At 39.2% G+C, this 24,756-nt stretch overlaps 3 protein-coding genes across 8 annotated transcripts; 1 reads left to right on the top strand and 2 right to left on the bottom strand.

Annotated features, from left to right (window-relative positions):
* Positions 1-166: 166 nt before the first annotated feature.
* On the bottom strand, positions 167-3,663 carry LOC106369472. Its single transcript, XM_048737320.1, has 5 exons — positions 2,625-3,663; positions 1,843-2,544; positions 1,309-1,583; positions 1,133-1,214; positions 167-1,055 (listed from the first exon to the last, which is right to left on the bottom strand). The coding sequence occupies exons 1-5, from the start codon at positions 3,474-3,476 to the stop codon at positions 369-371; spliced, it is 2,598 nt and encodes an 865-aa protein (XP_048593277.1). The 5' UTR covers positions 3,477-3,663; the 3' UTR covers positions 167-368.
* An 855-nt stretch (positions 3,664-4,518) lies between these two features.
* Positions 4,519-8,246, top strand: LOC106371118 (pentatricopeptide repeat-containing protein At2g17140). Of its 3 annotated transcripts, none has more exons than XM_013811156.3 (3): positions 4,519-7,134; positions 7,362-7,603; positions 7,978-8,246. In XM_013811156.3, the coding sequence occupies exons 1-2, from the start codon at positions 4,631-4,633 to the stop codon at positions 7,486-7,488; spliced, it is 2,631 nt and encodes an 876-aa protein (XP_013666610.1). In that variant the 5' UTR covers positions 4,519-4,630; the 3' UTR covers positions 7,489-7,603; positions 7,978-8,246. The 3 variants fall into 3 exon arrangements, with proteins under 3 accessions (XP_013666610.1, XP_022560366.1, XP_013666609.1); XM_022704645.2 differs by having other exon boundaries at positions 7,362-7,682; XM_013811155.3 differs by lacking the exon at positions 7,978-8,246 and adding an exon at positions 7,224-7,243 and having other exon boundaries at positions 7,362-7,539.
* A 50-nt stretch (positions 8,247-8,296) lies between these two features.
* Positions 8,297-12,590, bottom strand: LOC106371116 (protein NLP1-like). 4 transcript variants are annotated; one of them, XM_048737316.1, is made up of 5 exons: positions 12,416-12,590; positions 10,898-11,835; positions 10,747-10,794; positions 9,666-10,674; positions 8,297-9,388 (listed from the first exon to the last, which is right to left on the bottom strand). In XM_048737316.1, the coding sequence occupies exons 2-5, from the start codon at positions 11,750-11,752 to the stop codon at positions 8,601-8,603; spliced, it is 2,700 nt and encodes an 899-aa protein (XP_048593273.1). In that variant the 5' UTR covers positions 11,753-11,835; positions 12,416-12,590; the 3' UTR covers positions 8,297-8,600. The 4 variants fall into 4 exon arrangements, with proteins under 4 accessions (XP_048593273.1, XP_048593272.1, XP_048593274.1 ...); XM_048737315.1 differs by having other exon boundaries at positions 12,236-12,506; XM_048737317.1 differs by having other exon boundaries at positions 12,232-12,470.
* Positions 12,591-24,756: the final 12,166 nt, after the last annotated feature.

The raw sequence follows: 24,756 nt of genomic DNA, 5'->3' as shown, positions 1-24,756 counted from the left end.
GTTAGGTTTGACTGTGGTCTTGTTCCGGGTTTTTGTTTCGTTTAGGGTATGTTTAGGAGTTTAGGTTAGGTTTGACTGTGGTCTTGTTCTGGGTTTTGTGTTTCGTTTAGGGTATGTTTAGGGTTTAGCTTAAGGTTCTAATTTAAAACAGTGTTAAATTCTAGCATTCTTCAGCTAAAAACTCTTAATAACAAAACCACAAGATGTACATTTGATTACAAGAGTCAATCCTAAAAATCATAATTAAACACTAGAAGTTATACAATAAACTAAGCAGTCTTGTTCCTAAAAATGATAATAAAATCTAGAAGTTATACATCAGATTAAGCAATCTTGTTCATTACATTAGAACTTGAAACCAAGCAGTCTCACAAAATCTCCTCTACAGTCGAAGAGAGACACTCCGGGGATTGATACTTTGACATCCTATCAATCAATTCCGGATCATTAGCTGCTTCCCAAAGATCCCATAGAATCCTGTGGCGAGCTTCGATAATGTTACCATCATGCAACAACGACAACTCCAATCCAAGCGCATGACACTCAATGAACTTCACTGCATAGACGCCACAGTCACATGCACTTTTATTCAGATTCCCAACGGGGACATAGGAAACAGTATATGCACCGACTGTGAAATCCTTCTGGTGTCTCATAGGCTGAACTGCCTTGACAATACGCGGAATAAGGTTTGCGAACCCATCCACCTCCTTGTACCTTTTCCTACCCGAGCAGTCGAACACTTCAATGCTCCTCGTCACGAAACTGATGCACAAGGCGATCCAATGATTCCCACTGACATGAACAGGGACATACAGGCGATCCACATCTATATTCCATATCTCATGTGTCCTGCCATGTGGTGGAAGGACTCCTTTACCGAACTGCAGTAGCAAATTATGAAGCATGTAGCTCTTTCTACCCTGAGCTTCTAAATGACCATACTCTTTTTTAATCATATTGCTGAAGACGACAGTCATGAAGGCGACACGATGAGGTCTCCATCGTTTCAAAGATGTTCTCTCCCGGAATACGTACATTGCAGCGTCAATCTCCTGCATATTTTGAAAATCTTAGCACACACAATGTATTTAAAAGACACAAATGGAAGCAAATAGTCTCTAAGGTTTACCAAGCTATTTAACCACTCAGATTTATCCATAAGACGATTAGCAATCTCAAAATCTAAAGTGGCAGGTCCAATCCGTATACGTCTGAAACCAAATACAATGATAAAATTGTAAAACATTGAAACGTTTATTTTAAATGTATTAATACATGACATATGAATGAGAATAGAGTACTTACGTAGAGGAAGTTGACCAAGTTCTAACTTTTTCCCAATCCTCTTCACGGAAAAACACCAACGCGGCATCTGGCGAGTCTTCTTTGGTTCGATCCATTTCCTCATCATTCCACTGCAGTGGAGCCATGTTAAACGGTTTCGATTTACTTGACGTCTCAACTTTCACTTGAGACAGATCAAAACCGTCAACAAATGTAGCTTGGGACAGGTCCCGCAAGTCTTGTGTACTCAATCCAAAATCAAAATCATTAGTTTCTGTAGCAATCTTTTTCCCGTCCTATTCATTAAAATTTAAAACATTGCATATAAGAAGAAGCCATTTATTCATAACACAAACAAAGCATTACATTCATAGAGTTTAATACACAAACAGTCGAACATATTACACTTTAGAAACCTATTACACAAAGTTTCACATTCCATATTACATAATATTACACAGTCAATATGAAGTTCCATACGTCTAGCTCCAGCACCCTAACTCAAGCATCCTAGTTCCAGGTTCATCAAGTTCTACACTTTCTCTTAGGTAGTACCTTTTTTGTTGGAGTAGGTTGATCGCCTTTGCGCTTAGGTGGAGCTTCAGCGCCTTTGCTCTTAGGTGGAGCTTGAGCGCCTTTGCTCTTAGGTGGAGCTTGCTTGGCTTTGCTGTTTAGTGGAGCTTCTTCAGTTTCTTTCTTACTAGGATAGCTTCCTTCACCAGTCAAACTGATTGCGTCCTTGAGCTGTGAAACCTCAATCTCCATCTTCCCCATCCTCTCTGTAAACACTCTCTCCATATTCGCCATTTGCATACTGAGCACATCTCCCAATGAAGTGACAGATGTGCGGATAAGACCCTCAATGAAACTCTTAGTTTCAGGACCAAAAGTCAGAAACTTTTCTGCTGATCGCTTACACAGCACCTTCTTCTTTCTTGTCTCTGCTCCTTCATCAAGAAACTTTCTCTTGCCTTTTCCTGCAACCTGAACCGAAGAGGTCTCCTCGTCTGCTACAACATCCGTATGATCCACGCTCTTATCAGCTTCTGACCCTCTATCATGGCTGTCGGGTTCCTCCATTTTAGACTCTTCAGGGTCTAAAACTGGCCAGTCTGTGCTGCTCCAATCATACTTGTTCCTGATCCTCTCCAAAACAAGGTCCACTCGTTCATCTTCCATCTCACCCTCCCTTGTGTACTGAGCATCTAGAAACACATCACCATTACCAGTCACTGATATGACCGAGAAGAAGTTATCCTGCAAACAGTTAAAATATGAAAATCCAAACAAAATATATACAACAACCATATAAAAGAAAAAAATAGAGAGAATGTTACCTTGTTAGTTAAGGAGTCCTCGAGCTCAATGATGTCTTCATAAGAAACTTTTGCAACTCCTTTCCAATTGCCACACCTTGGACCTTTGAAGCTGTCTGAGACTCTTCTGCCTAAAATTTCTCCAAAATCTGGAATTGCCTCCATAATCCAAATCTGGAGAGCATAGGAGAAACCCTCGAAAATGTAGCTCTCCTTCTTACCCAACTTCTTCCTAGCCTTCTCAATCGAACTCAGCAGGAAATCATACGAGTGAAGACCCCAATGGAACTTCCGAACCTTGTCAAAATCCATCACCAACTTGATGTACATATGAGGGATGGACACCTTCTCATCTCTCCCCATCACCACACCCACTATTACACACAAGTAGATCAACCTCATCCTATCAAGCCGAGTCCAGGTGTGAACTTCTTGTAGATGAACCTTTCTGATCGACTGCAAGGTGATCTTACCACCTGTGTGCAGTAGGTTACTCCAAAAACCCCCGTCGTTTTTCCATTTCACTACGTCACTGTTAGTTTCCCGTGTAATCTTGAGGCCTGTCACGGCATGGTACTCCTGAAGCGAAAACCGGAGAGGCGTCCTCGCAAAAACAAACCACTTCTCATGCAGCTTTGAGGTAATCAGCTGCCTACATATGAAGCTATCCACTAGTTTCCCAGAGAACTTGAGATCATTTTCGGCAATAGCCATGATATGTGTGAAAACTGGATCTCTCTTCACATCATCATACTCGGCACACATAGCTTTCTTCAGATCTCTGATAAGTTCCATGCGGCAACTGTTGTTGATCTTCTTAACCCGAGGTTCTGAACCCTCTGCATACAATCGTTTGGGTAGCTCAAGCTCCATATCTACAAAAGATAATAAAACACATGGTTGTTAACACCAAAAGACATCACATGAAAGCATAAACACGCAAACGTCCGAAACAAGCGTAAGAGTGAAACTGAGCCAAACACAAGATAATAATCAAAACCAAACACCATTGTCTAATCAAATTTAAATTTAGAAACACAGTAGATCGATTAATCAAATTAAAACACGTCAATCTCCATCTCGCAAACAAATCAGCAAACTAAGACAATTACGAGTCAACTACACACAAACTTTGTTCAGCGAAATCAGTATCGTAACAGTCACGAACACAAACAATAACATTGTTCAACGAAATCAGTATCGTAACACTCACAAAGACAAACACAAACACTAACATTGTTCAATAAAATCGGTTCACATAATCAAAAAGTCAATCCACACAAGCAAACAAATATTGATCCAAGTCAAAGTCACAAAATTAATAATGAAACAAAGACTAAGACAAATCAAAGAAACAAACCGTTCGCAAATTGAGGCAGAGAGGCGGAGAGGCGGAGAGAAGCGGAGAGGTGGCGATAAGCGGAGAGGCGGCGAGAGGTGGAGAGAACCGACGAGGCGGCGAGAGGAGGAAAGACGCCGAGAGAGGCGGAGAGAAGCAGAGAGGTGGCGAGAAGCGGAGAGGCGGCGAGAGGCGGAGAGAGGTGGAGAGAGGCGGAGAGTAGCAGAGAGACGTAGAGGTGGAGAGAGAAGCTTCGGTGGGTTCCGTCGTTGATTTCACCGGAGGGAGCACAACGGAGAAGACAAAATCGCTATCTTTATCTCCGTGAAAGAGAGAGGCGGAGAGACCAACGATGTTAGGGTTAGGGAAATCAAGCTTTTGACCCCTTTTCTTCTGATTTTTTTTCTAACCCGGTAACTTTATTAAACCGAATCATTTTTATTTTTTTATAAAAAACCAAATTAATTATGTTTAATAAGATTAATTAAAGGTTACTTTTGGTATTATGGAAAACATTATACTATAGGGACTACTTTAGGTTGGATTTATACTATAGGGACAACTATGTTGATTTCTTGTTCTCTTTTGGCAATTTTCCCAATTAAATATAACAGAAGGGAAACCGAAAACTAAATGCACACACCTAAATACACCCTCCAGTTTTGAATTTCATTTCAGTTTAGTTTCCATGGAACAATCTGGTACACTAGTGAAAGCTTTGTTGAAGAACACGAACAATCCGAGATTAGCATGGAGACTCTACAAGAGAATCTTCTCTTCTCCTTCACTAGAGAGCCACGCCACATCTCTATCCGCCGCACCCACCATCGCTCGTATCCTCGTCAAAGCCCAAATGCAACAAGAAATCGACGAGCTTCACAGCCTCATCCTCTCCTCCTCACTCCAAAACGCGAAAGCCTCATCCTTTCTCTCCGTCGTCTCCATCTTCGCGAAATCGAATCACATCGACAAAGCATTCTCTCAATTCCAGTTCGTCCGGTCACATTTCCCTGAGAAGGGTCCCGGAATCTATTTGTATAACGTGTTGCTTGAAGGTTGCATCAAGGAGAGGCGTGTGGATTTCGTTTCGTGGTTGTGTAAGGATATGGTGATCTCTCGGATTGCTCCGCAGACTTATACGTTCAATCTCTTGATCCGTGCTTTGTGTGATTCAAGTTGTGTGGACGCTGCACGTGAGTTGTTCGACGAAATGCCTGAGAAAGGTTGTAACCCAAATGAGTTCACTTTCGGGATATTGGTTCGTGGGTATTGTAGAGTTGGTCTCCCTGATAAAGGACTAGAGCTGTTGAATTCAATGGAGAGTTTTGGGGTTTTGCCCAATAAGGTCGTGTATAATACCATTGTTTCGAGTTTCTGTAAAGAAGGTAGGAACGATGATTCTGAGAAGCTGGTGGAGAGGATGAGAGGGGAAGGTTTGGTTCCTGATATTGTGACTTTTAATGCTAGGATCTCGGCGCTTTGTAAAGAAGGAAAAGTTCTGGACGCGTCTAGAATTTTCAGGGATATGGAGCTAGATGAGTATCTGGGTCTTCCTCGTCCCAACAGGATAACGTACAACTTGATGCTGAAAGGGTTCTGTAAGGTAGGGATGCTGGAGGAAGCTAAGACCCTCTTTGAGTCGATCACAGGAAATGATGATCTTAGTGGTTTGCAGAGTTACAATATTTGGTTGCAGGGATTGGTCAGGCATGGGAAGTTTATAGAGGCTGAAACAGTCCTTAAGCAGATGATTGATAAGGGATTATGGCCAAGCATATATTCTTACAATATCTTAATGGATGGATTGTGCAAATTAGGCATGCTGTCCGATGCAAATGCTATCGTTGGCTTAATGAAAAGAAATGGTGTCGTACCAGATTCTGTAACTTATGGCTGTCTTCTACATGGTTATTGCAGTGTTGGGAAAGTCGACGCAGCTAAAAGCTTATTGCAGGAGATGATGAGAAATAGTTGCATGCCGAATGCTTATACTTGTAATATTTTGCTCCATAGCCTTTGGAAGATGGGGAGAATGTCTGAAGCAGAGGAGCTGCTGCGAAAGATGAATGAAAAAGGCTATGGACTAGATACTGTCACCTGCAACATTATAGTTGATGGACTCTGTGGAAGTGGCGAATTAGACAAAGCTATTGAGATAGTTAAGGGAATGCGGGTGCATGGAAGTGCTGCTCTTGGTAATCTAGGAAATTCATATGTGGGACTGGTGGATGACAGCATGATCGAGAACAATTGCTTGCCTGACCTGATCACTTATTCAACTTTGCTTAATGGTTTGTGCAAAGCCGGAAGGTTCGCTGAAGCAAAGAAGTTGTTTGCTGAGATGATGGGAGAGAAACTGCAACCGGACTCTGTGGCATACAACATCTTCATCCATCATTTCTGCAAACAAGGGAAAATATCATCTGCATTTCGCGTTCTCAAAGACATGGAGAAGAAAGGTTGTCATAAGAGCCTAGAGACATATAACTCACTGATCCTGGGGTTAGGCATACAAAATCAGATATTTGAAATTCACGGATTGATGGATGAGATGAAAGAAAAGGGCATTTCTCCTAATATCTGCACCTACAATACCGCAATTAAGTATCTTTGCGAGGGAGGAAAAGTTGAAGATGCAACTAACCTCTTAGATGAAATGATGCAGAAGAACGTAACCCCAAATGTCTTTTCCTTCAAATATTTAATTGGAGCGTTCTGTAAGGTCCCGGACTTTGACATGGCTCAAGAAGTTTTCGAGACTGCTGTAAGTATCTGTGGACAAAAGGAAGTCCTTTACAGCTTGATGTTCAATGAGTTACTTGCTGCAGGGCAACTCTTAAAGGCCACAGAGTTGCTTGAAACTGTTTTAGATAGAGGTTTTGAGTTGGGGGAATTTCTATATAAAGATCTTATTGAGAGCTTATGTAAGAAGGATGAGCTAGAAGTAGCTAGTGGAATTTTGCATAGGATGATAGATAAAGGATATGGGTTTGACCCAGCAGCATTGATGCCTGTGATAGATGGCTTAGGTAAGATGGGAAATAAGAAAGAGGCAAATGAATTTGCCGAGAAGATGATGGAAATGGCTTCAGTTGGTGAAGTAGCAAACAAAGTCGATCCAAATGCGAGGGATTTACAACAGAAAAAGCATAATAAATATGGTGGAAATAGCTGGCAGAACATACTGCACAGGTATGGTCATTTAAAGATGTTTTTGTTGGGAGTTTTCATAGTTCTTTGCTGTCCTTTGAAGTTCTGATTTGAAAAATAAAAGGTTCCAGGATTTGGAGTAAGCATTCATGTACATGATTAGAGAAAGGAATCTTTGATTTCAACTAAGTTCAGATTGAGAGAATCGTTTTAATTATATTTTTTCGGAAACTTAATGAATGTTCTCTCTGTCAATTGCTATTTTGCAGAGATGACGGCAGTGGAATTGCACTAAAATCTCTGACAAGGGTTAAAAAAGGATGGGGTCAGGGGGATATATCAAGCTTTCAGCCTCCGAGAGTTGACTACTTAGACTACTGGGAGGATGATGAGTAGAGATATTGCATGTCTCGGTTTTCTTTCTGATGGGAAAGTTTAGCTCACGGTCAAGCACAAATTTCTGGGGCAGCTCATCAAGGATGAAAAGGCTAGTCTCAGTTGACATGTACAGGTAAGAAGAAACTAGAAGTTGAAAGAACCTAACAAAATCCAACTCTAAGGACAATGAAACAAGAAAGAAAACTGTTGGTGTAAGTTTAGTTCTCCTAATAACAACCTTCTGATATATGGAAACTGCTATGAATTTTGGAAGAGTAGGAAGGGATTTGCAGCAGTAACTTTCTCTATGCTTATGTATGCGGTTTTAGCCTTATTATAGTAGCTCATGTATAGCCTGAGAGATCACTGATGAAGCTAAATATATCCCTATAGTACACTCATAATGTATAGGAAATCCGATCTATTTAGAGAAACCTTCATTGTTTGTTCGGTGAAACTGTTTTTCAGAGTTTGACCTTCGTATTCTGTTTCCTTCTGTCTTTACAGCCAAGATATGATGTAAGAAAGACGTTTTCAAGGGTACTAAAAGTAAATATTGCATTACTGGGCGGTGAACGCATGTGGCAAGACCAAGCTGGTGGAGAAAAAGAGGGGAAAGAGCCGCCCACTTTCGTATTGAATTTGAAGCCAACTTTGAATTTTTGGGTCAAAGGAACACAACCTACGTAATTGGATAAATATGTAAGCTACTACTATTCTTGTGCTTTTAGTTCGCACAGTTTCTGGTTTCTAGAACAATAGGAGTTTGATTGGTACAAAGCGACTAAGTTTGTTAAAACATACACATACATCAAGGATTTGATAGTAATACAATAATCATGAGATCAGACACTAAATAAGTGAAAAACACATAATGATTCACTCTGCGTAGTTGCAGAGCTTAAGAAACAAGATAAGAAATGATTGTACAGGCATAAAATACAAGTTTCTGTATGCAACGCCTATACACAAAAATCTGCAGGCAATGCAGGAGACCAGTTACTACTGCCACTTGCAAAATGGTCTTCAGGGCACTGGAAATATGTTTACACATGAGATTTTTAAACACTAGTAGATTAGCACAATCTTCCTGGTGCTTTGTATGTTACAACCTTGCTTTTGATTGTTTATTAGGATGGACCAGAGCTACCAAAAGAACCTCCCAGTTTAACTTGAAAAGGGTCGTGCAAACTTATTTTAATTGTTTGGCTCTGTGATGATCTATATATGTCAATGCATTCCTCGAGATCCGCTTCACATGTGAGAAGAACCCACTCTTCATCATCATCCAAGTACTTGAGATCAAACCAGGATACGTCAACTATGTTGAAACGCCTAGTAATCTCTTGCTGCAGCTCTGTGTAGCCCCAGCTCGGGAGCAAGGTAAACCGTATTATGGCCTCACCAAATGTTGCTTTCACTTTAATTCCCCCTCCATCTCTGAAGCTCATCTTGCTACTACCTGGTAATGGAGGCTCCTTGAATATGTTATGGCTCTGGGTTCTTGCTAGACATTTTGTTTCCTCCTGATTCCCATTCTGCAGTTCCGCCTCGCTGTGAGCTTCCTTCACGACCCCATCAGCATTTGGTGTATTGGTGTTTGAGCCAGAGCAAGAAGATGATGGTGACCTTGGTGCTGGTTTATCCTCTCCCGGACCACCGTTTTCGATTGGAACATTATAATGATGCAATTGTTCATTATTTTTCAAGGAAGATCCATTGCTGGAGATATTTGGGGAGCTCAACTCTGGGAAGCTTGTATAGAATGAATCGAGTGGGATAGATCCCTGTGCCCCTTGAACAGAGTCCATAACGAGTTGGAGTTTCTTCAGTGAGTGCCCAACCTTCTTGATTTTCCGGGAGGGCCATCTTGTTATTCCATGGTGTCTGCATATCCTTTTCAAGGTAGTTGGACAAACTGCAACATAAAAACGAAACACTGTCTCACATCACTGTCTGAAGCAATAAATAGGTATGTTGAAAATGCTAGCACAGCTCACTGATCCACTACATTATAGATAGTATGTAAAGACAAATTTATGGTTCTTGTCTGAGATGTGTGTCCTCATGCTTGAATTTTGGTGTTACATATTCATTTGTGCTTGGACTAAAGATCATAGTGGTTAGGACACAAGAAGAATTATAACTCATATGGAGTGAAGCTATGTTTCTAGCAGTGTACAATAATTTCTTACCACCAATGCTCTTGGCTGCATCCTTGAGGCTTCCTGCAAAGTATTGACGAAGAACATCCAAGCCAATGGTCTTTTCTGTTTTTGTTCTTCTCTTTTCTCCTGGTCTTCTACCACCAGTGGAAGCTGATTCGGTACTTGGACCAGCATCAACTCTGAGTCCTGGAGTTGAACCTTGTTGAAACTGCTCAGCTTCTGAAGGAATATTATTGGGGGCTGGATCAAGTTGACTGTTGTCCCAGCCAGGTGAGAGCTTGAACTCATCTTTTGGATCTTCATTCTGATACTCCCAAGAAAGTGACACATCTTTACCCTTCTCGTTAGCCTTTATCATGTGGGAGATCCATGAGGACTCTTGCAGCAGATGGATTTCTCTCAAAGCCTCTGCAGTTTCGGCTCCAGTAAGTGGGTTCTCTGACAAAACCATGTCCTCTCTAACAGGCAATACCACTTCTAACTCCAGATCTTTGTCGATGACAAGATTTGAACTCCTGAAATCCTGCTGCAGAGTCGCAGACAGTGACTTGAGCATCTCCTGTTTTGCTTCAGTGTCAAGGCACCCTTTTGGAAAGAAGAATTCAAGCACAAACTCGACCAAACCGTTGCATTTGCTCTTTAACGGGACTGCTAAAGCAGCGTGTAGTCCAGATATCTTGGCGTGGTGCGCAAGAGGGTAGTTGGTCTTGCTAAACGTGGTCACTTCAGGGACAAAACACAGTTTGGTTGCCTTGAATGCTTTCCCAACAATGCCTTCTCCCTGGAGAAGATGATGCTCAGAGCATGCCTCCAGAAAGTATTTGCTCTCTTCATCCAGGACAAAGCAAGCAGAATCAATCGTCGAAACGCACTGAGAAAAGTTCTCATCAGAATGCCGGGATCCACCTTTCCCCTGCTGAGCACAAGGGGCCCATGACAAAGCTAGAGGAAGATCATATCTTCTGCAGACTGAGGCCAAGAAATCTGATATCTCAGGTAATGCAGCGTAGTAGAAATCATTATACACCTGCAGAGACTGAAACAAATGGGGTATGACCTTAGCATTTGATTATATGACCTGAATGAAGTAAGAGTCCAGTTAATGCACCTCATTGTTTGGAGGTTTTAAGTTACTTGAACTCCTTAAATCAACGGCCTACAAAACAAGAAACATCTTTAAGCTTCTCACTCTTGTTACATAGAACCAAAGAAAATGCAGATATTCAAGACAAGGTATGATTTAGGAGGAAGAGTAGAACCTCAAGAGCTTTACAGATATTCTCAAGTTCTGGCCGGTAATTCATCTTCTGCGTTGTTGTGACAACCTCAACAACACCCAAACAAGTGCCACTACATCTTTCAAACACAGGAAGGGCAAGCGAGCCACGAACATCACACTTTTGTGCTTCTTTGATGCGCGGATACTCATCACTTCTAAAGAAACGTACATCAGGAGTCCACTCAGGAAATTTCTGCAGGAAAACGCGACCGGGAAGACCTCCTTCTGTGGAACCCTCATCAGCCGGGAAGTTATAAGTCTCTGAAACATGTCTGTATTTTGCAAGGCTTGAGTATTTTTGGTTGAATAAATGTGGTTGCGCCAAAGTGGTTAGAAAGTTCTTCCCTTCCTGCTGAAAGGGCACCCATATCTGCACCAAGAAGTCCTTATCAGGCACCGCCTCTTCAAGACCGCTTATAGCTCTTAATAGCCTCTCCTTCACTGATGAACAAGGGTCTTCTCTTGTTCTTGGGGCAATCCACCAACTTCTTCCCACCTCAGCTTCATCTAGTAGAAACTTTTCTGCTTGATCAAAACCTTCTTGATTCATTCTCTCTGTTTCTTCATTGGAGAAGTTATCTTGAGATGGGTTCTCACCAAAGCAGAGGAAAGAGCTATTGGCATTCATGGCGGTAGAATCTGAAGCAGCCTCTTCTGTCTCCTTTAAGCTCTTACTATCTGTTGTCTCTAGCCAGCATCCATCAAACAAGAGCTCATCCATGAAATCCAAATCCATGGCCGTCTCAGGGAATGCCCCAAAGCTAGAATTAGGTGAAAACCCACCATTTCCTTCTCCCCCATCGCTGCCACCATCATCTTCCATATCTAAACCCATAGGCGCCTTGAAGATGGAAAAGGCACAAGAGCAAAGTCCAGTGATTTAATGGTGTACCCTCCTCAGTATGTTAAAACGCCAATCTTGAAAAAGAAAAGATGCAGAAACATTATAAAAGAAAACTTCCAAGAACAAGAGAAGAGAAGAGAAGTATCAACTGTTTGTTTTGCCAACTTTGAATATTATAAGAGCTTTTTCTTAAGGATGAGATCAGAAATGCTATTAAAATTATGATATAAACAGCTTCACTATCAATGGAGAGTTGACTTAAAAGAGGGTATCAATCAAAAGCAGTGCCATCAATTTCAAGTACAAGATTCTCCCCTATGCACATGGAAACTCTCCCACAAGACAATCATTGAAAGCTAAATCAATGAAAAGTCTTCTGAAAAAAACTGGACCCAATTCCAAAAATCACTGAAGGAAAATCCACAATTAGAAAACCACAGAGATATAGTAAAAGTTTCAGCAAAAGTTACCAACTTTATCAAGATTTTCTTGCACAAAAGAGAGATAAAGCTTCACTTTGGGTTTATGACCTAACCCAAGAACACACAGAGAAAACACTGACAACAGGCAAAGATTTTGTGTTTCTAAATACACAAAACACCCTTCCCAAAATAAGAAGAAAAAATAAAGAAACCCTGAGAGTTATTTTCTCACAAAGCTTGTGTCTTTTGTGGAATGGTGTTTTCTTTTTTCTTCTCTTCTTCTTCTGGGACACAAGTAGCTGGTGAAGGTAAGATTAGACTATTTTAATCTCCAATCATGTGACTGATATGGGCTTAAAGATCCTTTCCCGAGAACAAAGTGGACCCGTGATAAGAGCATCCACTGTTCTAATCACTTTGTCTTTACCTGCATTAAAAAATGAACTTGGTTTATCAAGGACATATCATACTTGATCTGCTTTTTTTTCTACAACAGAGAGAAAGGATCTTAACATTTACACTAAAAAAAAAAGAAACAGAAGAAAGGAAAATAGAAAACGTTTGGAGCTGAGATGCTAAATGGTCGTGTTAATGTTGTGATTGTTGTCCTGCCCTCTTTGTCCAGATTCCTTTGCCCCTCTATTGATTAGTATAATAATAATTATTATAATTAATTAGTATAAGGTTATTAATCATTTGTCTTGATTACGTATGCGTACTTTTTTTTCTTTAGTCGGTACTTTTTTTATTGGGTAATTGCACTGGATATACATAGATAAAACATTATTTAGGTAATTGGTTATGACTGTTTCAATTTTCAAATATTCCAAAAGTACCCCTACAACACCTTATCTCACTCTACGTTTACTAACTTCCACCTCCTCCCTCCACAAGAAGACCTTCCTCTCCGACACTTCTCCGATCAATTCCACCAACACCCTCAGCCTCACTTCTCCGAAACACAGTCGCTTCTCACCGCCAGCTTTCTCAACCTCCCTCCCACCGCAGCCACGGCTGACTCTGATTTCGCGCCTCCGCATCGCGGCGGAGACAGATCCGCCGCCGCTGCTACGAACCGACGGTGGCTCTCCTTCGACTCCACCGAGATCCAAAACACCGGGGAAGGCCGCCCTGAAGTCATCGACGGAGTCAACGACGGAGGAGGCGAGGATTGGAAGAGCGCTAGCTGCAAGGCTGCGATTGTGAGGCATCCGATGTTCGAGCAGCTCCTGGTGGCTCACGTGGCTTGTCTTAGGGTCGCGATTCCCGTTGACCAGATTCCGAGGATCGATGCGCAGCTCAGCGAGTTGCACACCGTCACCGCAAAGTACTCCACTCTTGGTGTGGTTATGGATAACAAGGAGCTTGATCATTTTGTGGTAATTTTGAAAATTCAATTTCTCAATGTTGCTGAACAAGGAACTCAAGTTTGATTCCATGGTTGTGTTTGTCGTTTTTCATGAGTAAAGTTTGCTTCTTTGGAAGTTTCAGATATTTTTAGAGTGTAGTTTTCTCCGGGTGAGTATGGTCATTTCGTTTCTGTTTCTCTTTCCACCTATGCAAATTATTTTTCAGATGCATGATATACTAATTAACTTCTGTTTCCTGTATTTCTAACCAATTTGGCCTTTTTTATTTGGCTGGTTCTGTTTCTTTTTTTTTTCGGCTGCACAAATGAATCTGTGGAAGACTCTGAGAAGACATGTTTAAAAACCTTTTGAACCTTCAGACTACCAATTATACGCATTTTAAACCTTCAGACTACCATTTACAAGCATTTTAAAGTTTGAACTTTATTTACTAAGAGCATCTCCAATAGGAATTCTTCCCATTAGGATTCTTAATATATGTGTTATGTATATATATATATGTATGTATATATTGTATATGTATAACTAATTATGGAACCCCATAAGTAAGGTTCTTAAAAAAAGGTTTTAAGAATCTTTTTTTTTTTTGGTCGAACCTTTTATCATTAATACCTTAAACATTCATTACAGAGTTTCTCCTCCCTACAGGAGAGATTGAAAACACAGACAGAACATCTTTCGCAATACGGTCTGCAACATGGTTACAATTACGAGAGATGAACTGAAAAGAGATAGAGTTTAGGGAGTTGCTCATTCCCCTGATTCCATGGATGATTCCTTTGAGAGCAACCACAGAACATTGTCCTGTGAGCAGGCCAACTAGACATTTGGAGTCCGTGAAACAGACTACGTCCTTGAAACCCGACGCTATAGCCATAGATAGGCCTGATTTTAGTGCCATTGCTTCTGCCATCAAGGCTGAAGCTACAAATTGGCGAGATGATGATCCCTGGAACTGGATCGTGCCCTTTGAATCTTTTGCTATCCAACCCAGTCCACTGTCACCGGAAGAGCTGATCCAAGCAGCGTCCGAGAAACATACGAGGGCATTAGGTGGAACCTGTGGGACTTGGTGAGACTGGGCCGCTTGTGCTGCCTGTGCTGGAGTTATAGAGTCTTTAGACGAAGCAGAGTTCTTTCCCGGGCAAGGCTGAGCGGCTTGCCACTCTTTTGCTAGCATGACAGCTTTGAGGATTATCTCTGCTTCAGAGAAAGACTTATCTTCAAATAAGAATTTGTTACGGCTCGTCCACAATACCCACATAATCCAAGGGTACAAAGGAGATGACAGACCAACAGGCGGGAGATTCGTCATCCGCGTGCATCTGTGGAGTAAGTCACTCATTGAAAGGCAATTGTAGATAGTCGGAACTGAGATTGCAGGGGCGAGGTTCCAGACTTTCTTCGCTGTAGGGCAGGAGAACATAACGTGGAATGTAGATTCCATTTCTCCACATCTTTTACACCTGCCATCAGTAGTGATGCCTCTTCGCAAAAGCGTCTCACCCACTGCCATTGCATTTGTCTTTAGTTTCCAGAGGAAGTGGCGAATTTTTGGTGAGCATTTGACATTCCAAACATTTTGCTTCCAGTTGAAGGCGTCCTGCTCATAACTGACATTTAGTTTTGCAAGGATGTAACCTGACTTAGTGGTATAGCTCCCACTTTTTTCGAATAGCCAACACCTCTCATCCTCCATCGAACAGCTAGGAACTAATCGTCTGATCTGAGCCTCATAATGGGGGAGGTGTGTCCGGATCTTTTCCAAGTTCCAATCTGAGCCATCTGGTAGCAGGAGGTCTTTGACCCTGAGTTCTTCAGCTTGGACAGTAGGCGGACCCATAGGACCACACTGCTGCTCGGTAGAGAGCCAGAACTCCCTCCAAACCTTTATCTTTTCGCCATTTCCTATCGACCAGCCCAGACCTTTCTTTATGATCTCTCTGCCTGCTAAGATTCCTCTCCACCCGTGAGACGCCGAGTTAGGAGCATAGACATCCAGGATATTATCATCGCGACAGTACTTATTGAGGAGTGTCTGTCCTAGGAGTGATTCCGGGTTCTTCAAAAGTCTCCAGGTGTGTTTAGCCAATAGAGCGTCGTTAAACTGCTCGATTTCTCTAAAACCCAAGCCTCCCGCGCTCTTGGGGAGGGTAAGCTTATCCCAAGAGATCCAACACATTTTTCGTAGCTCCGGTTTCATGTCCCACCAAAACCTGGTAAGGACGGATTGAATCTGCTTGCACAACGATTTTGGGAGTTTGAAGCAGCTCATAGCGTAAGTTGGCATCGCAGCTAAGACTGTCTTTAGTAAGGTCATCTTCCCAGCGTTAGATAGAAACCTCACTGTCCATCCATGAGCCTTCTGTCGGATCCTATCTAGTATTGACGCAAAGATGTCTCTTTTCTTTCTCCCGAAATGTTCCGGCAGCCCGAGGTATTTACCTATGCCACCTTCATTGCTAATATTCAACTCTCGTTTCACCCGGACCTTGGCCTCAGCACATGTTTTCGCAGAGAACGTTACCGCTGATTTAGCTCGGTTAATACACTGCCCGGAGGCCTGCTCATACCTGCTGAGAATGGATACAAGTGTGGCGCAGCTGGTAGAGTTTGACTTCCCAAAAAACATCGTGTCGTCGGCAAACAACAGATGATTTATCGGGGGACAGTTACGGGCCACTTTGATCCCCGGGAGAGAGCCATTCAGTAACGCCTGATTACACAGTCCCGACAGTACTTCCGTACATAGGATAAATAGGTACGGGGATAGGGGGTCTCCTTGTCGTAAACCACGCGAGGGTTTAACATTGCCTTGCGGTCCTCCATTGATGAGGAATGAATACGAGACCGATGAGACACATTCCATTACCCAAGTTACCCACACATCGTGGAAACCCAACCGCTTCAGTACCTCTAGGAGGAATCCCCACTCGATTCTGTCGTATGCTTTACTCATATCGGTCTTTACCGCCATTGATACATACTTCTTCGCTCCCGACTGTCTCAAGAAGTGGAGGATCTCATGTGTAATCAAGACGTTATCTGAGATGGAGCGACCTGCCACAAAAGCTGACTGCGAAGGAGATATGAGATCTTGCAGAAGCGGTTTGAGTCTTCTAGACAGAATTTTTGCAATGATTTTATACTGTGTATTACACAACGCTATTGGCCTGTAGTCCGATACCTTCTTCGCCCCTGTGATCTTCGGTATCAGCCTCACGTGTGTTTCATTCTGTCTAGGGTGGAGGTAGGATGATTCAAAGAAACCTCGGATGTCCTTGTAGATATCATCACCAATAACATCCCAAAATGATTGATAAAATCCCGCTGAGAACCCATCCGGTCCCGGAGCTTTATCTGGATGTATGGCAAACACAGCCGCCTGTACCTCAGCCTTATCCGGGATTGAGATTAGACGTAGGTTCATCTCTGAGGAGACCTTCGGAATAAGTGCTTCGCGGACTACATCGCCGAGATTTGAACTCCCTGCCGTGAAGAGATTCTTATAGAAGGAGACAAAGGCATTTACAATCTGATTCTCATCGTAAAACGCTTGGCCCGCCTCGTCTTCTATAATGGAGAATTTATTACAGGCTCGTCTTCCTCTTGTGACGGCATGGAAGAAGCTAGAGTTTTTATCTCCTTCACTTAGCCACTGGATTCGACTTCTTTGCCTCCAAAAAGCTTCTTCCTCAGCATAGGCTTTCTCCAATGTCTGTTTCAGCTCATCAATCAGTTCAGTGTTGGGATTACTCGCTGAAAGTGCTTCTTCAAGAAGGTTTTGGTGAGAGCATATCCAGTCTCTGCTTGTTGCCGTTTGGAGCTTTGCCCATTCTACTAAGCCCCTTCGCACTCGGTTGATCTTAGTTAATACTGATTCAGGAGTATCTGACTTCCACGAGTTCTCTACCAGCTTTCGCACCTCTGGTTTAGCTCCTAAGCTTCGATCATACCGAAAAATTCCCTTTTTCTTCTTTAAATGCTGGTCGAAGTGAGTAAGCAAGGGCCTATGATCGGACCCCTCAAAGCGCAGGTACTCACTCCTAGCGGCTGGGAATAATTCCATCCATTCGACGTTTGCCATGGCACGGTCTAGACGCGATTGGATGAAGTGTGTATATCTCGTCCCTCTCCACGATAGAGAGTTGCCAGAGAATTGTAGGTCCCACAATCCATTTTGGGACACAAAGTTGCGGAAAGATAAGAAAGATCCTTCCCATCTCAATGGTCCTCCCACTTTTTCCTCATTATTTAGGAGGTCGTTGAAGTCGCCGGTTAACAACCAAGCAGACGATCGCTGAGCTCCTATCTCCGACATCTGTTCCCAGAAACGGGGTCGGTCTTCTCGGTTTGGGGCCCCGTAGATATAAGAGACAAAGAAGGTTTTGTTATTAAAGACAATCTTCGTGTCAATTACATTTGGTGAAGAGAATAGGATTTCCAAGTTGACATTGTCTTTCCACGAGAGAGCAAGGCCTCCACTAAGGCCAATTGGCGGGACTGTGAAGTGATTGTTGAAGTTGGTATCCTTGTACATCTTGTACACATCCTCGTCCTTCCGTTTCGTTTCCATCAAGAACATTATATCCGGGGAATTTTTATAACGAAATTCCCGCAGACGCCGAACTGTCAAGTCGCTCCCAATACCTTGACAGTTCCAGCTCATATTGACTAAGGAAGAGGTTTTGGACCGGACCGAAAATCCGTTCCTTTCTTCTTGGTTGGCGGGATGATCACAGATTTTGGTTGTTTTCCCTTCGCCGGAATAGAAGGAGCAGTCCCACTTCTTATCGCATCACTTAGCAGTTTCCTTCTTGGCGAGCTTTGTGTTTTTGTGACTCTCCTTCTTTTTACATTAACTCCTTGTGTTGGGCTCCTGCAGACTCTCTTCTTAGCTACCGGTAGAGAGGATTTGTTCTTCGCTGCACGCATTTCCACCGGCGAGCTCTCTCTAATCCCCTTCAATTTCAGAGGGATTGCCACATCTTCCTCGGAGTCTGGTTCGAGCAGGGGCCCCAGTCGCAGCGAGACATGTAGTCTATCTTCGCTCAGAGTCCTTATTGGAGAACGGATTTGGGATGGGTCATATTGCTCTGTGGCCGTCCTACCAGGGTTTCTTGAGCTTGAGGGTATATCCTTACCCCCCGACTTGTTGATCTCCAAGTTTTCCTCCAAGTATTGTATATTAACATCCTGTAACCTTCCAGAAGCACTATTTGCCACACCATCTTGGAGGATTGGGATTCTATCACCAGATAGGGAAAGTCTGTCCAGAGCCGATCTTCTTTCATGTGAAGGGACACTTCTTTCATCTGATTTTTGTCTTGATCTTGGAGTTGCAGCGATTTGTGGAGACATAACCTCTCTCTGAGGTCTAGGGGTATGAGAAACGAGCGAGTGCACCGTTTTCGATTGGGAGCCCGTCTTTGATCCTCCCGCTACAGGTCTCCATTCACTCCTTGAGGGAGGGTTGTTGTATCGAGAGATAGATCCTCCATGTGATCCTGAAGCCGCCTCCCTTGTAAAGGAAAGTCGTTCTTTAGCAGTTGGGCGTCGAGTTGCTTCCATCTCCCTTTGGTTGCTTGTCTGATAGTTTGGATCTTTCCTGGCTCCATAGGTGAAGCGGAAGTTTTTGTCCTGTTGCCAATCAGGTGTCTGAGCAGATGCTCTCTGCCATGAGTTGGAACTTGCACTACCATTAATCCAGGCTGGTCCAGTTCTAGGTTGTTTCTTTTCTACTTGTCTTCGTCTATCAGCCTCCAGTCTTTCTCTAGTGCGGTTTTGCGAGATTCCCATATTTGGGGTTTGTGTTCTCGCATTTGCCTGCGCTCTTAGTGCTGGACAGTCATTCCGATCATGAGAGAGTGAGTAACAGATAAAGCAATGTTTCTCCAAGTTTTCATATTCCAGCTCCACTTGCTTTATCTCTCCAGATGGTAGACTAATATCCAGGTTCATCTCAAGCGGCTTTAAACCATTAACCCAGATTCTGATTCTTCCATTATCCACATCGAAACCTTCCACTGGTCCTAGCGCATCTCCAATTGTCTCTATTGCCTTGTCATACCAGTAGTGAAGGGGAATCCCATGGATTTTTATCCAGAAAGGTATTAAAGATGGGAAGAAATCTGAGACAATAGGCTCCCATCTTTGTAGGATTATCATCCATTTCTTGAAGTGATAAGGAGCCTTTGAGAGAATTGCTTGCAGATCTTTCTCAGTTTCAAACTTGAATTGGAAAAGGTGTGGACCTAAGTCTCTGCCTGTTATAGATCCTGACTCTTTCCAGTGTTGCAGGAAGAACTCTACCAACGCTCTTGTCTTTTGTATCGTTGGATTTGTAACCCTACCAATGAGCGTTAGTCTGTTTTCCTCAATTAGAGCTGTCGTGTTACTTGCAGGAATTTTTATCGGTGGCCTGCGAGACCCTCTAGATGGACCCGAAGTCCATTTTTCCTTCTCACTTCGCGAGTAATGATGAGCCATAGTAGGTCGAGTAACTCACCACCAAATCTCGTTACCAATCCGCAGTAAACGGTAAAACCCCAACCTTGGGTATATCCTCAGAGACGAGGTAAAACTGTAATAAACAGTAAGAAAACTAAAATGCAGACAGAGTGGTCATGTTCCCTTCTGGGAGACCACCATAAATGCTGTAGTTAGTGATACAATCTCCATTCCAGATCTGCTTTAAATGACCCATTAGATCAGTAAAGTGAGACCGTAGGTGAGATGATAGAGCTCCGGAGAGCTCGTTGCTGTAGAAAAAACCCTTGCCGGAAAAGTAGTTGCGGCGGTTGTACGGTTAAAGACGGTGGAGGAAGCTGAAGATGTGGTGGTAATTAGGTAAAGTCAACTCTCAAAGTCACCTCGTAAACTGTGTCTGGGAGAAAATGTTTTTTCGATTTAGGTTTTAAGAATCTTTAAGAACTTTTATTTATGGGGTTTCACAATAATTGTGGATTCCACAATTATTTATGCAGATATAATATATACATACATATATATATATACATAATATATATATTAGAAACCTCAATGGAGAGAACTTCCATTGGAGATGGTCTAACACTTCTAACCTTTAAATTAACAATTTTGACATATCAGACCTTGAATTTTTTTTCCAGCCAAAATATTGATGACATTGAAATATGACGTGTTAGTAAGTGATGATTGGACAAAATAACTAGATAAATACCGATGATTAAAATTATAAATTTCTAACTTTAAATATAAATTTGGTAAAATTGAATTTTAATTTATTTTTAGTACTCTAACTGAAAATAAATTATAAATATATATATTTTTTAAATATACATTTCATCGATATTTATCTAGTCATTTTGCCTAATCATCATTTATTGACACCTCATATATTTCATGTCATCCATATATTGACGGGGGAAATTTTTCCAAGATTTGATATGTTAAATTTGTTAATTTGAAGATTGGAAGTGTTGATGATAAAAGTCCAAAGTTTAAAATGCGTGCAAATGTGAGTCTGAAAGTTTAAAATGCGATTTTCAAAAAAAAAAAACAAGTGAGTGTTTTTAGAGAAGACATGCATTTTCCTTATTTCAAATTAATATGAATTTTGGATATTAACCATACTTTAAAATTTTGAGATTTGATTAAGGTCGAGAATTTTTTTTTGTAATTTTGTTTTACAGTTACAGTCCAACCAATTATCCTCAATAAATTTTTATTAACTAATAAACTGAAAATTAAATATAATACTTAAATTTATCAAAAATGCACTACAAAAAATAATAATAACCAAATAGACAACAACATATTCTAAATATCAAATTTTGTGTTTGAATGATTCTGCCTGTTTTTGATCAACATAATTATGTAATGATTGTAAAAAAAACGTTGGTCGGTAAATCATTTTGTTATTTACATGGCGAAAAAGCTATGAACATATGACATTCACATTGTGTCATTTTTTATTGTAGTAGTTTTCATTACATGATCACATAAGTATCTGGATATTGTTTTAGGTTTTCTGCAAAGAAAAAACTTTCTAAATGATTTTTTTTAATATAATTCCGCAATATCGAAATCTCACATGTCATTCTTTGAAATCGTACTTAACCCTTAATATAAGACATCCATATATTAGTAACCTCATGAATTTATTTAATCTCTCACATGTCTGGTTATTAGTAACTTTATTTATTTAATCTCTCTATATCCTCGTGTAAGACAAATTGCTAAGCAGCGAAATAAAATAAATCCAGGTAGTTCCATGCTCAGTCTCCGATCAGACACTAACACGTAACATTCTAAATAATTTCATCATTCAGTAAAGCAAAGCTAATGGCTAAAACTTGTGTATCTTGATTCTTTAGTGTATGCATATATATATATATGTGCGCGAATATGTGATTAGTACAATTACAATATTCCTTAAGGACCAGGCTTAGCTAAATCAGCAAATGGCTCTCAATGATCTGGGGAGCCATCGTCCCTTCTTCATCGTACGAGTATTCTTAGTCGCGTCCAGGACATGACCGAACCGAAGGTCACTGAACTCTTTAAAATAATCCTCACTTCCTTAGACTTACCATTTTAAATATTATTTTTAGTTGAATCCTCGTGTAAATCATAAATTCCCTATCGATAATTAAGATATCTAAACATCATATACAAATACTTTTTTGCACTAAGTTTCGTTTTTTGTATTTTGTTTATAACAAGGATAGTTTTCGGATCAAACCTCAATGCAAAATCCTTAGACGTGTACAAAGTCGGATAATCACCAACTCAACTAAAAAAGGTAAGCCAACGTTTATTGATTATATAATCAAATGAAGGTTGCGACAAAATAGTGTGATATCCAGTCTACTCTTCAGCACTAAATATGTTTCTTCTAGAACTATCCGATAAGATATAGAGAAATTAAATGAAAATGGGCCGGGTTTCTGGTTATACTTGTTTGGATCTGGGATTTTTTTGTTGGATACGTAAATAACTTACAGTTTTTAGATTTAAAGGACACTAGGTAAATGCCTGCGATTTTGCAGGTTTGAATGTTTTGTAACAATATATTTATTATAATTTTTTAAATTAAAATATGTTTTTATCATTATGTATTTTTTGTTAAATATTTTTCTAAGAATAATTGTTTTAAAAAGGGATAAATACGTCTATTTTAAATACTTTTTGATATTTTTTATTGATAATTTTACTAAAATTAGTTATATATAATATTCATGATTCAGTTTTAATAAAATTACTTAAGTTTTGAAAATATATCATATATACTGAAACTTTTGAAATATTTTCTATAGTTTAGACATACTTGATTCCTAAAAATTATTTTATGAAGCATTATATATATATATATATATATATATATATTATATAAATCACATATTTAATTACCATAAATAATTTTGTGCAATATATTTAGGTCGTTTGAATAATAATAAAACTGGTTCTAGAACTTATTTTCTTACTCATAAAATAAAAAAAAATTGAAAATCATTAACAAATCAAATTATAATATTATTTTTCAAACTCTCTATATGATTGACACCTAACAAAAATTTAATTAAGGGATTTCTTATTTAATATAAAATTAAATTTCAAAATAGATTTTATAAATTAATTTATAAGCTTGTATAAATGACTTAAAACTTCTTATCATAATTTAAAACATATGATGAGCTAAGATAAATAATTTTATAAATGTATTTATAATTTTTATAAATGATTTATAAAGCTTGTATGAATTTTATTAGACAGTAATAGTTATTATAATACTTTATATACAAATATAAGTCTTTATATGAGAATATAAAATCATTATATCAATTTTAATAAAAAACACTGTTTATTATTTTATGTAGTTTACAAATATATAAAAAATTGAGCAAACATTATTATTCTTTCTATAGTTTCAACAAATAGTTACCATAAATAATTATTTTAAATATTATGTACATTTTTGCAAGTGATATTAACTGTTTATAAAATAAAAACAAATAAAAATTAGAATAAAATAAATTAAAATTAAAATTATCGAACAATCAATTTATAACAATATTTTAAGATTTCATAAATGATCGACACAAAAGAAAAAATATCTTAAGTGACTTCTCAATTAATATATAGTAGGATAGTAGGATGAGATTTAAAAAAAAAAAGATTTTATAAGTTAATTTATAAGCTCTTATAGATGACTTACAAACTCTTATGATAATTTTTTTTGATCAACAAACACTTATGATAATTTAAAATATACAATAAGCCAAGATAAAAAATTTGATAAATGTTTTTAAAGATGATTTATTTAGCATATAATATGAACTTTAGAAGATGTTAATAGTTATTATGATAATTTATATAAAATATAATGCTTTTAAATAATAATATAAAACTATTCTATTGATTTATATAAACTGTTTGTTGTTTATTATTTTATGTATTTTAAAAATATAAAAAATTTATCTATATTAAATAATATCGACCAATCAATTTATAACAATTTTTTAGAATTTCATATATGATCGACACATAACAAAAACTCTCTTAAGTCACTTTTCAATTAATATATTGTAGGATAGTAGAATGAGATTTTAAAATAAATTTTATAAATTAATTTGTAAGCTCTCATAAATGACATACAAACTCTTATAATAATTTAAAATATACAATAAGCCAAGATAAATAATTTGATAAATGTTCTTATAGATGATTTATAAAGCATGTAATATGAACTTTAGAAGATGTTAATAGTTATTATGATAATTTACACAAAATATAATTCTTTTAAATAAGAATATAAAATGGCAAGTGATATTACATACTGTTTATATAAATTAATATACATTATATTAATTTATATAAACAGTTTGTTGTTTATTATTTTATGTATTTTATAAACAATTAGTTACCATAAATCATTATTTGTAATATTATGTAAATTATTTGGCAAGTGATATTAATTGGTTATAGACTTACCTTTTTTAGATCTAAATAAAATAAATAAAAATTAAAAATTATCGACCAATCAAATTATAACAATTTTGTAAGAGTTCACATATGATTGGCACGTAAGCAAAAGTCACTAAAGTGATTTCTTAATTAATATATAGTAGGATTTGCTTGCTATCTAAATTAAAGTTTTTTTTATAATTAAAGTTAACTATAAAAGAAATTTATATTAGGAAGGGTGGTCCATATTAGATTG

This window comes from Brassica napus, chromosome A7 (genome assembly GCF_020379485.1).
Source record: "Brassica napus cultivar Da-Ae chromosome A7, Da-Ae, whole genome shotgun sequence".
Classification (NCBI taxonomy): Eukaryota; Viridiplantae; Streptophyta; class Magnoliopsida; order Brassicales; family Brassicaceae; genus Brassica; species Brassica napus.
This window is presented reverse-complemented; position numbering and strand designations above follow the sequence as displayed.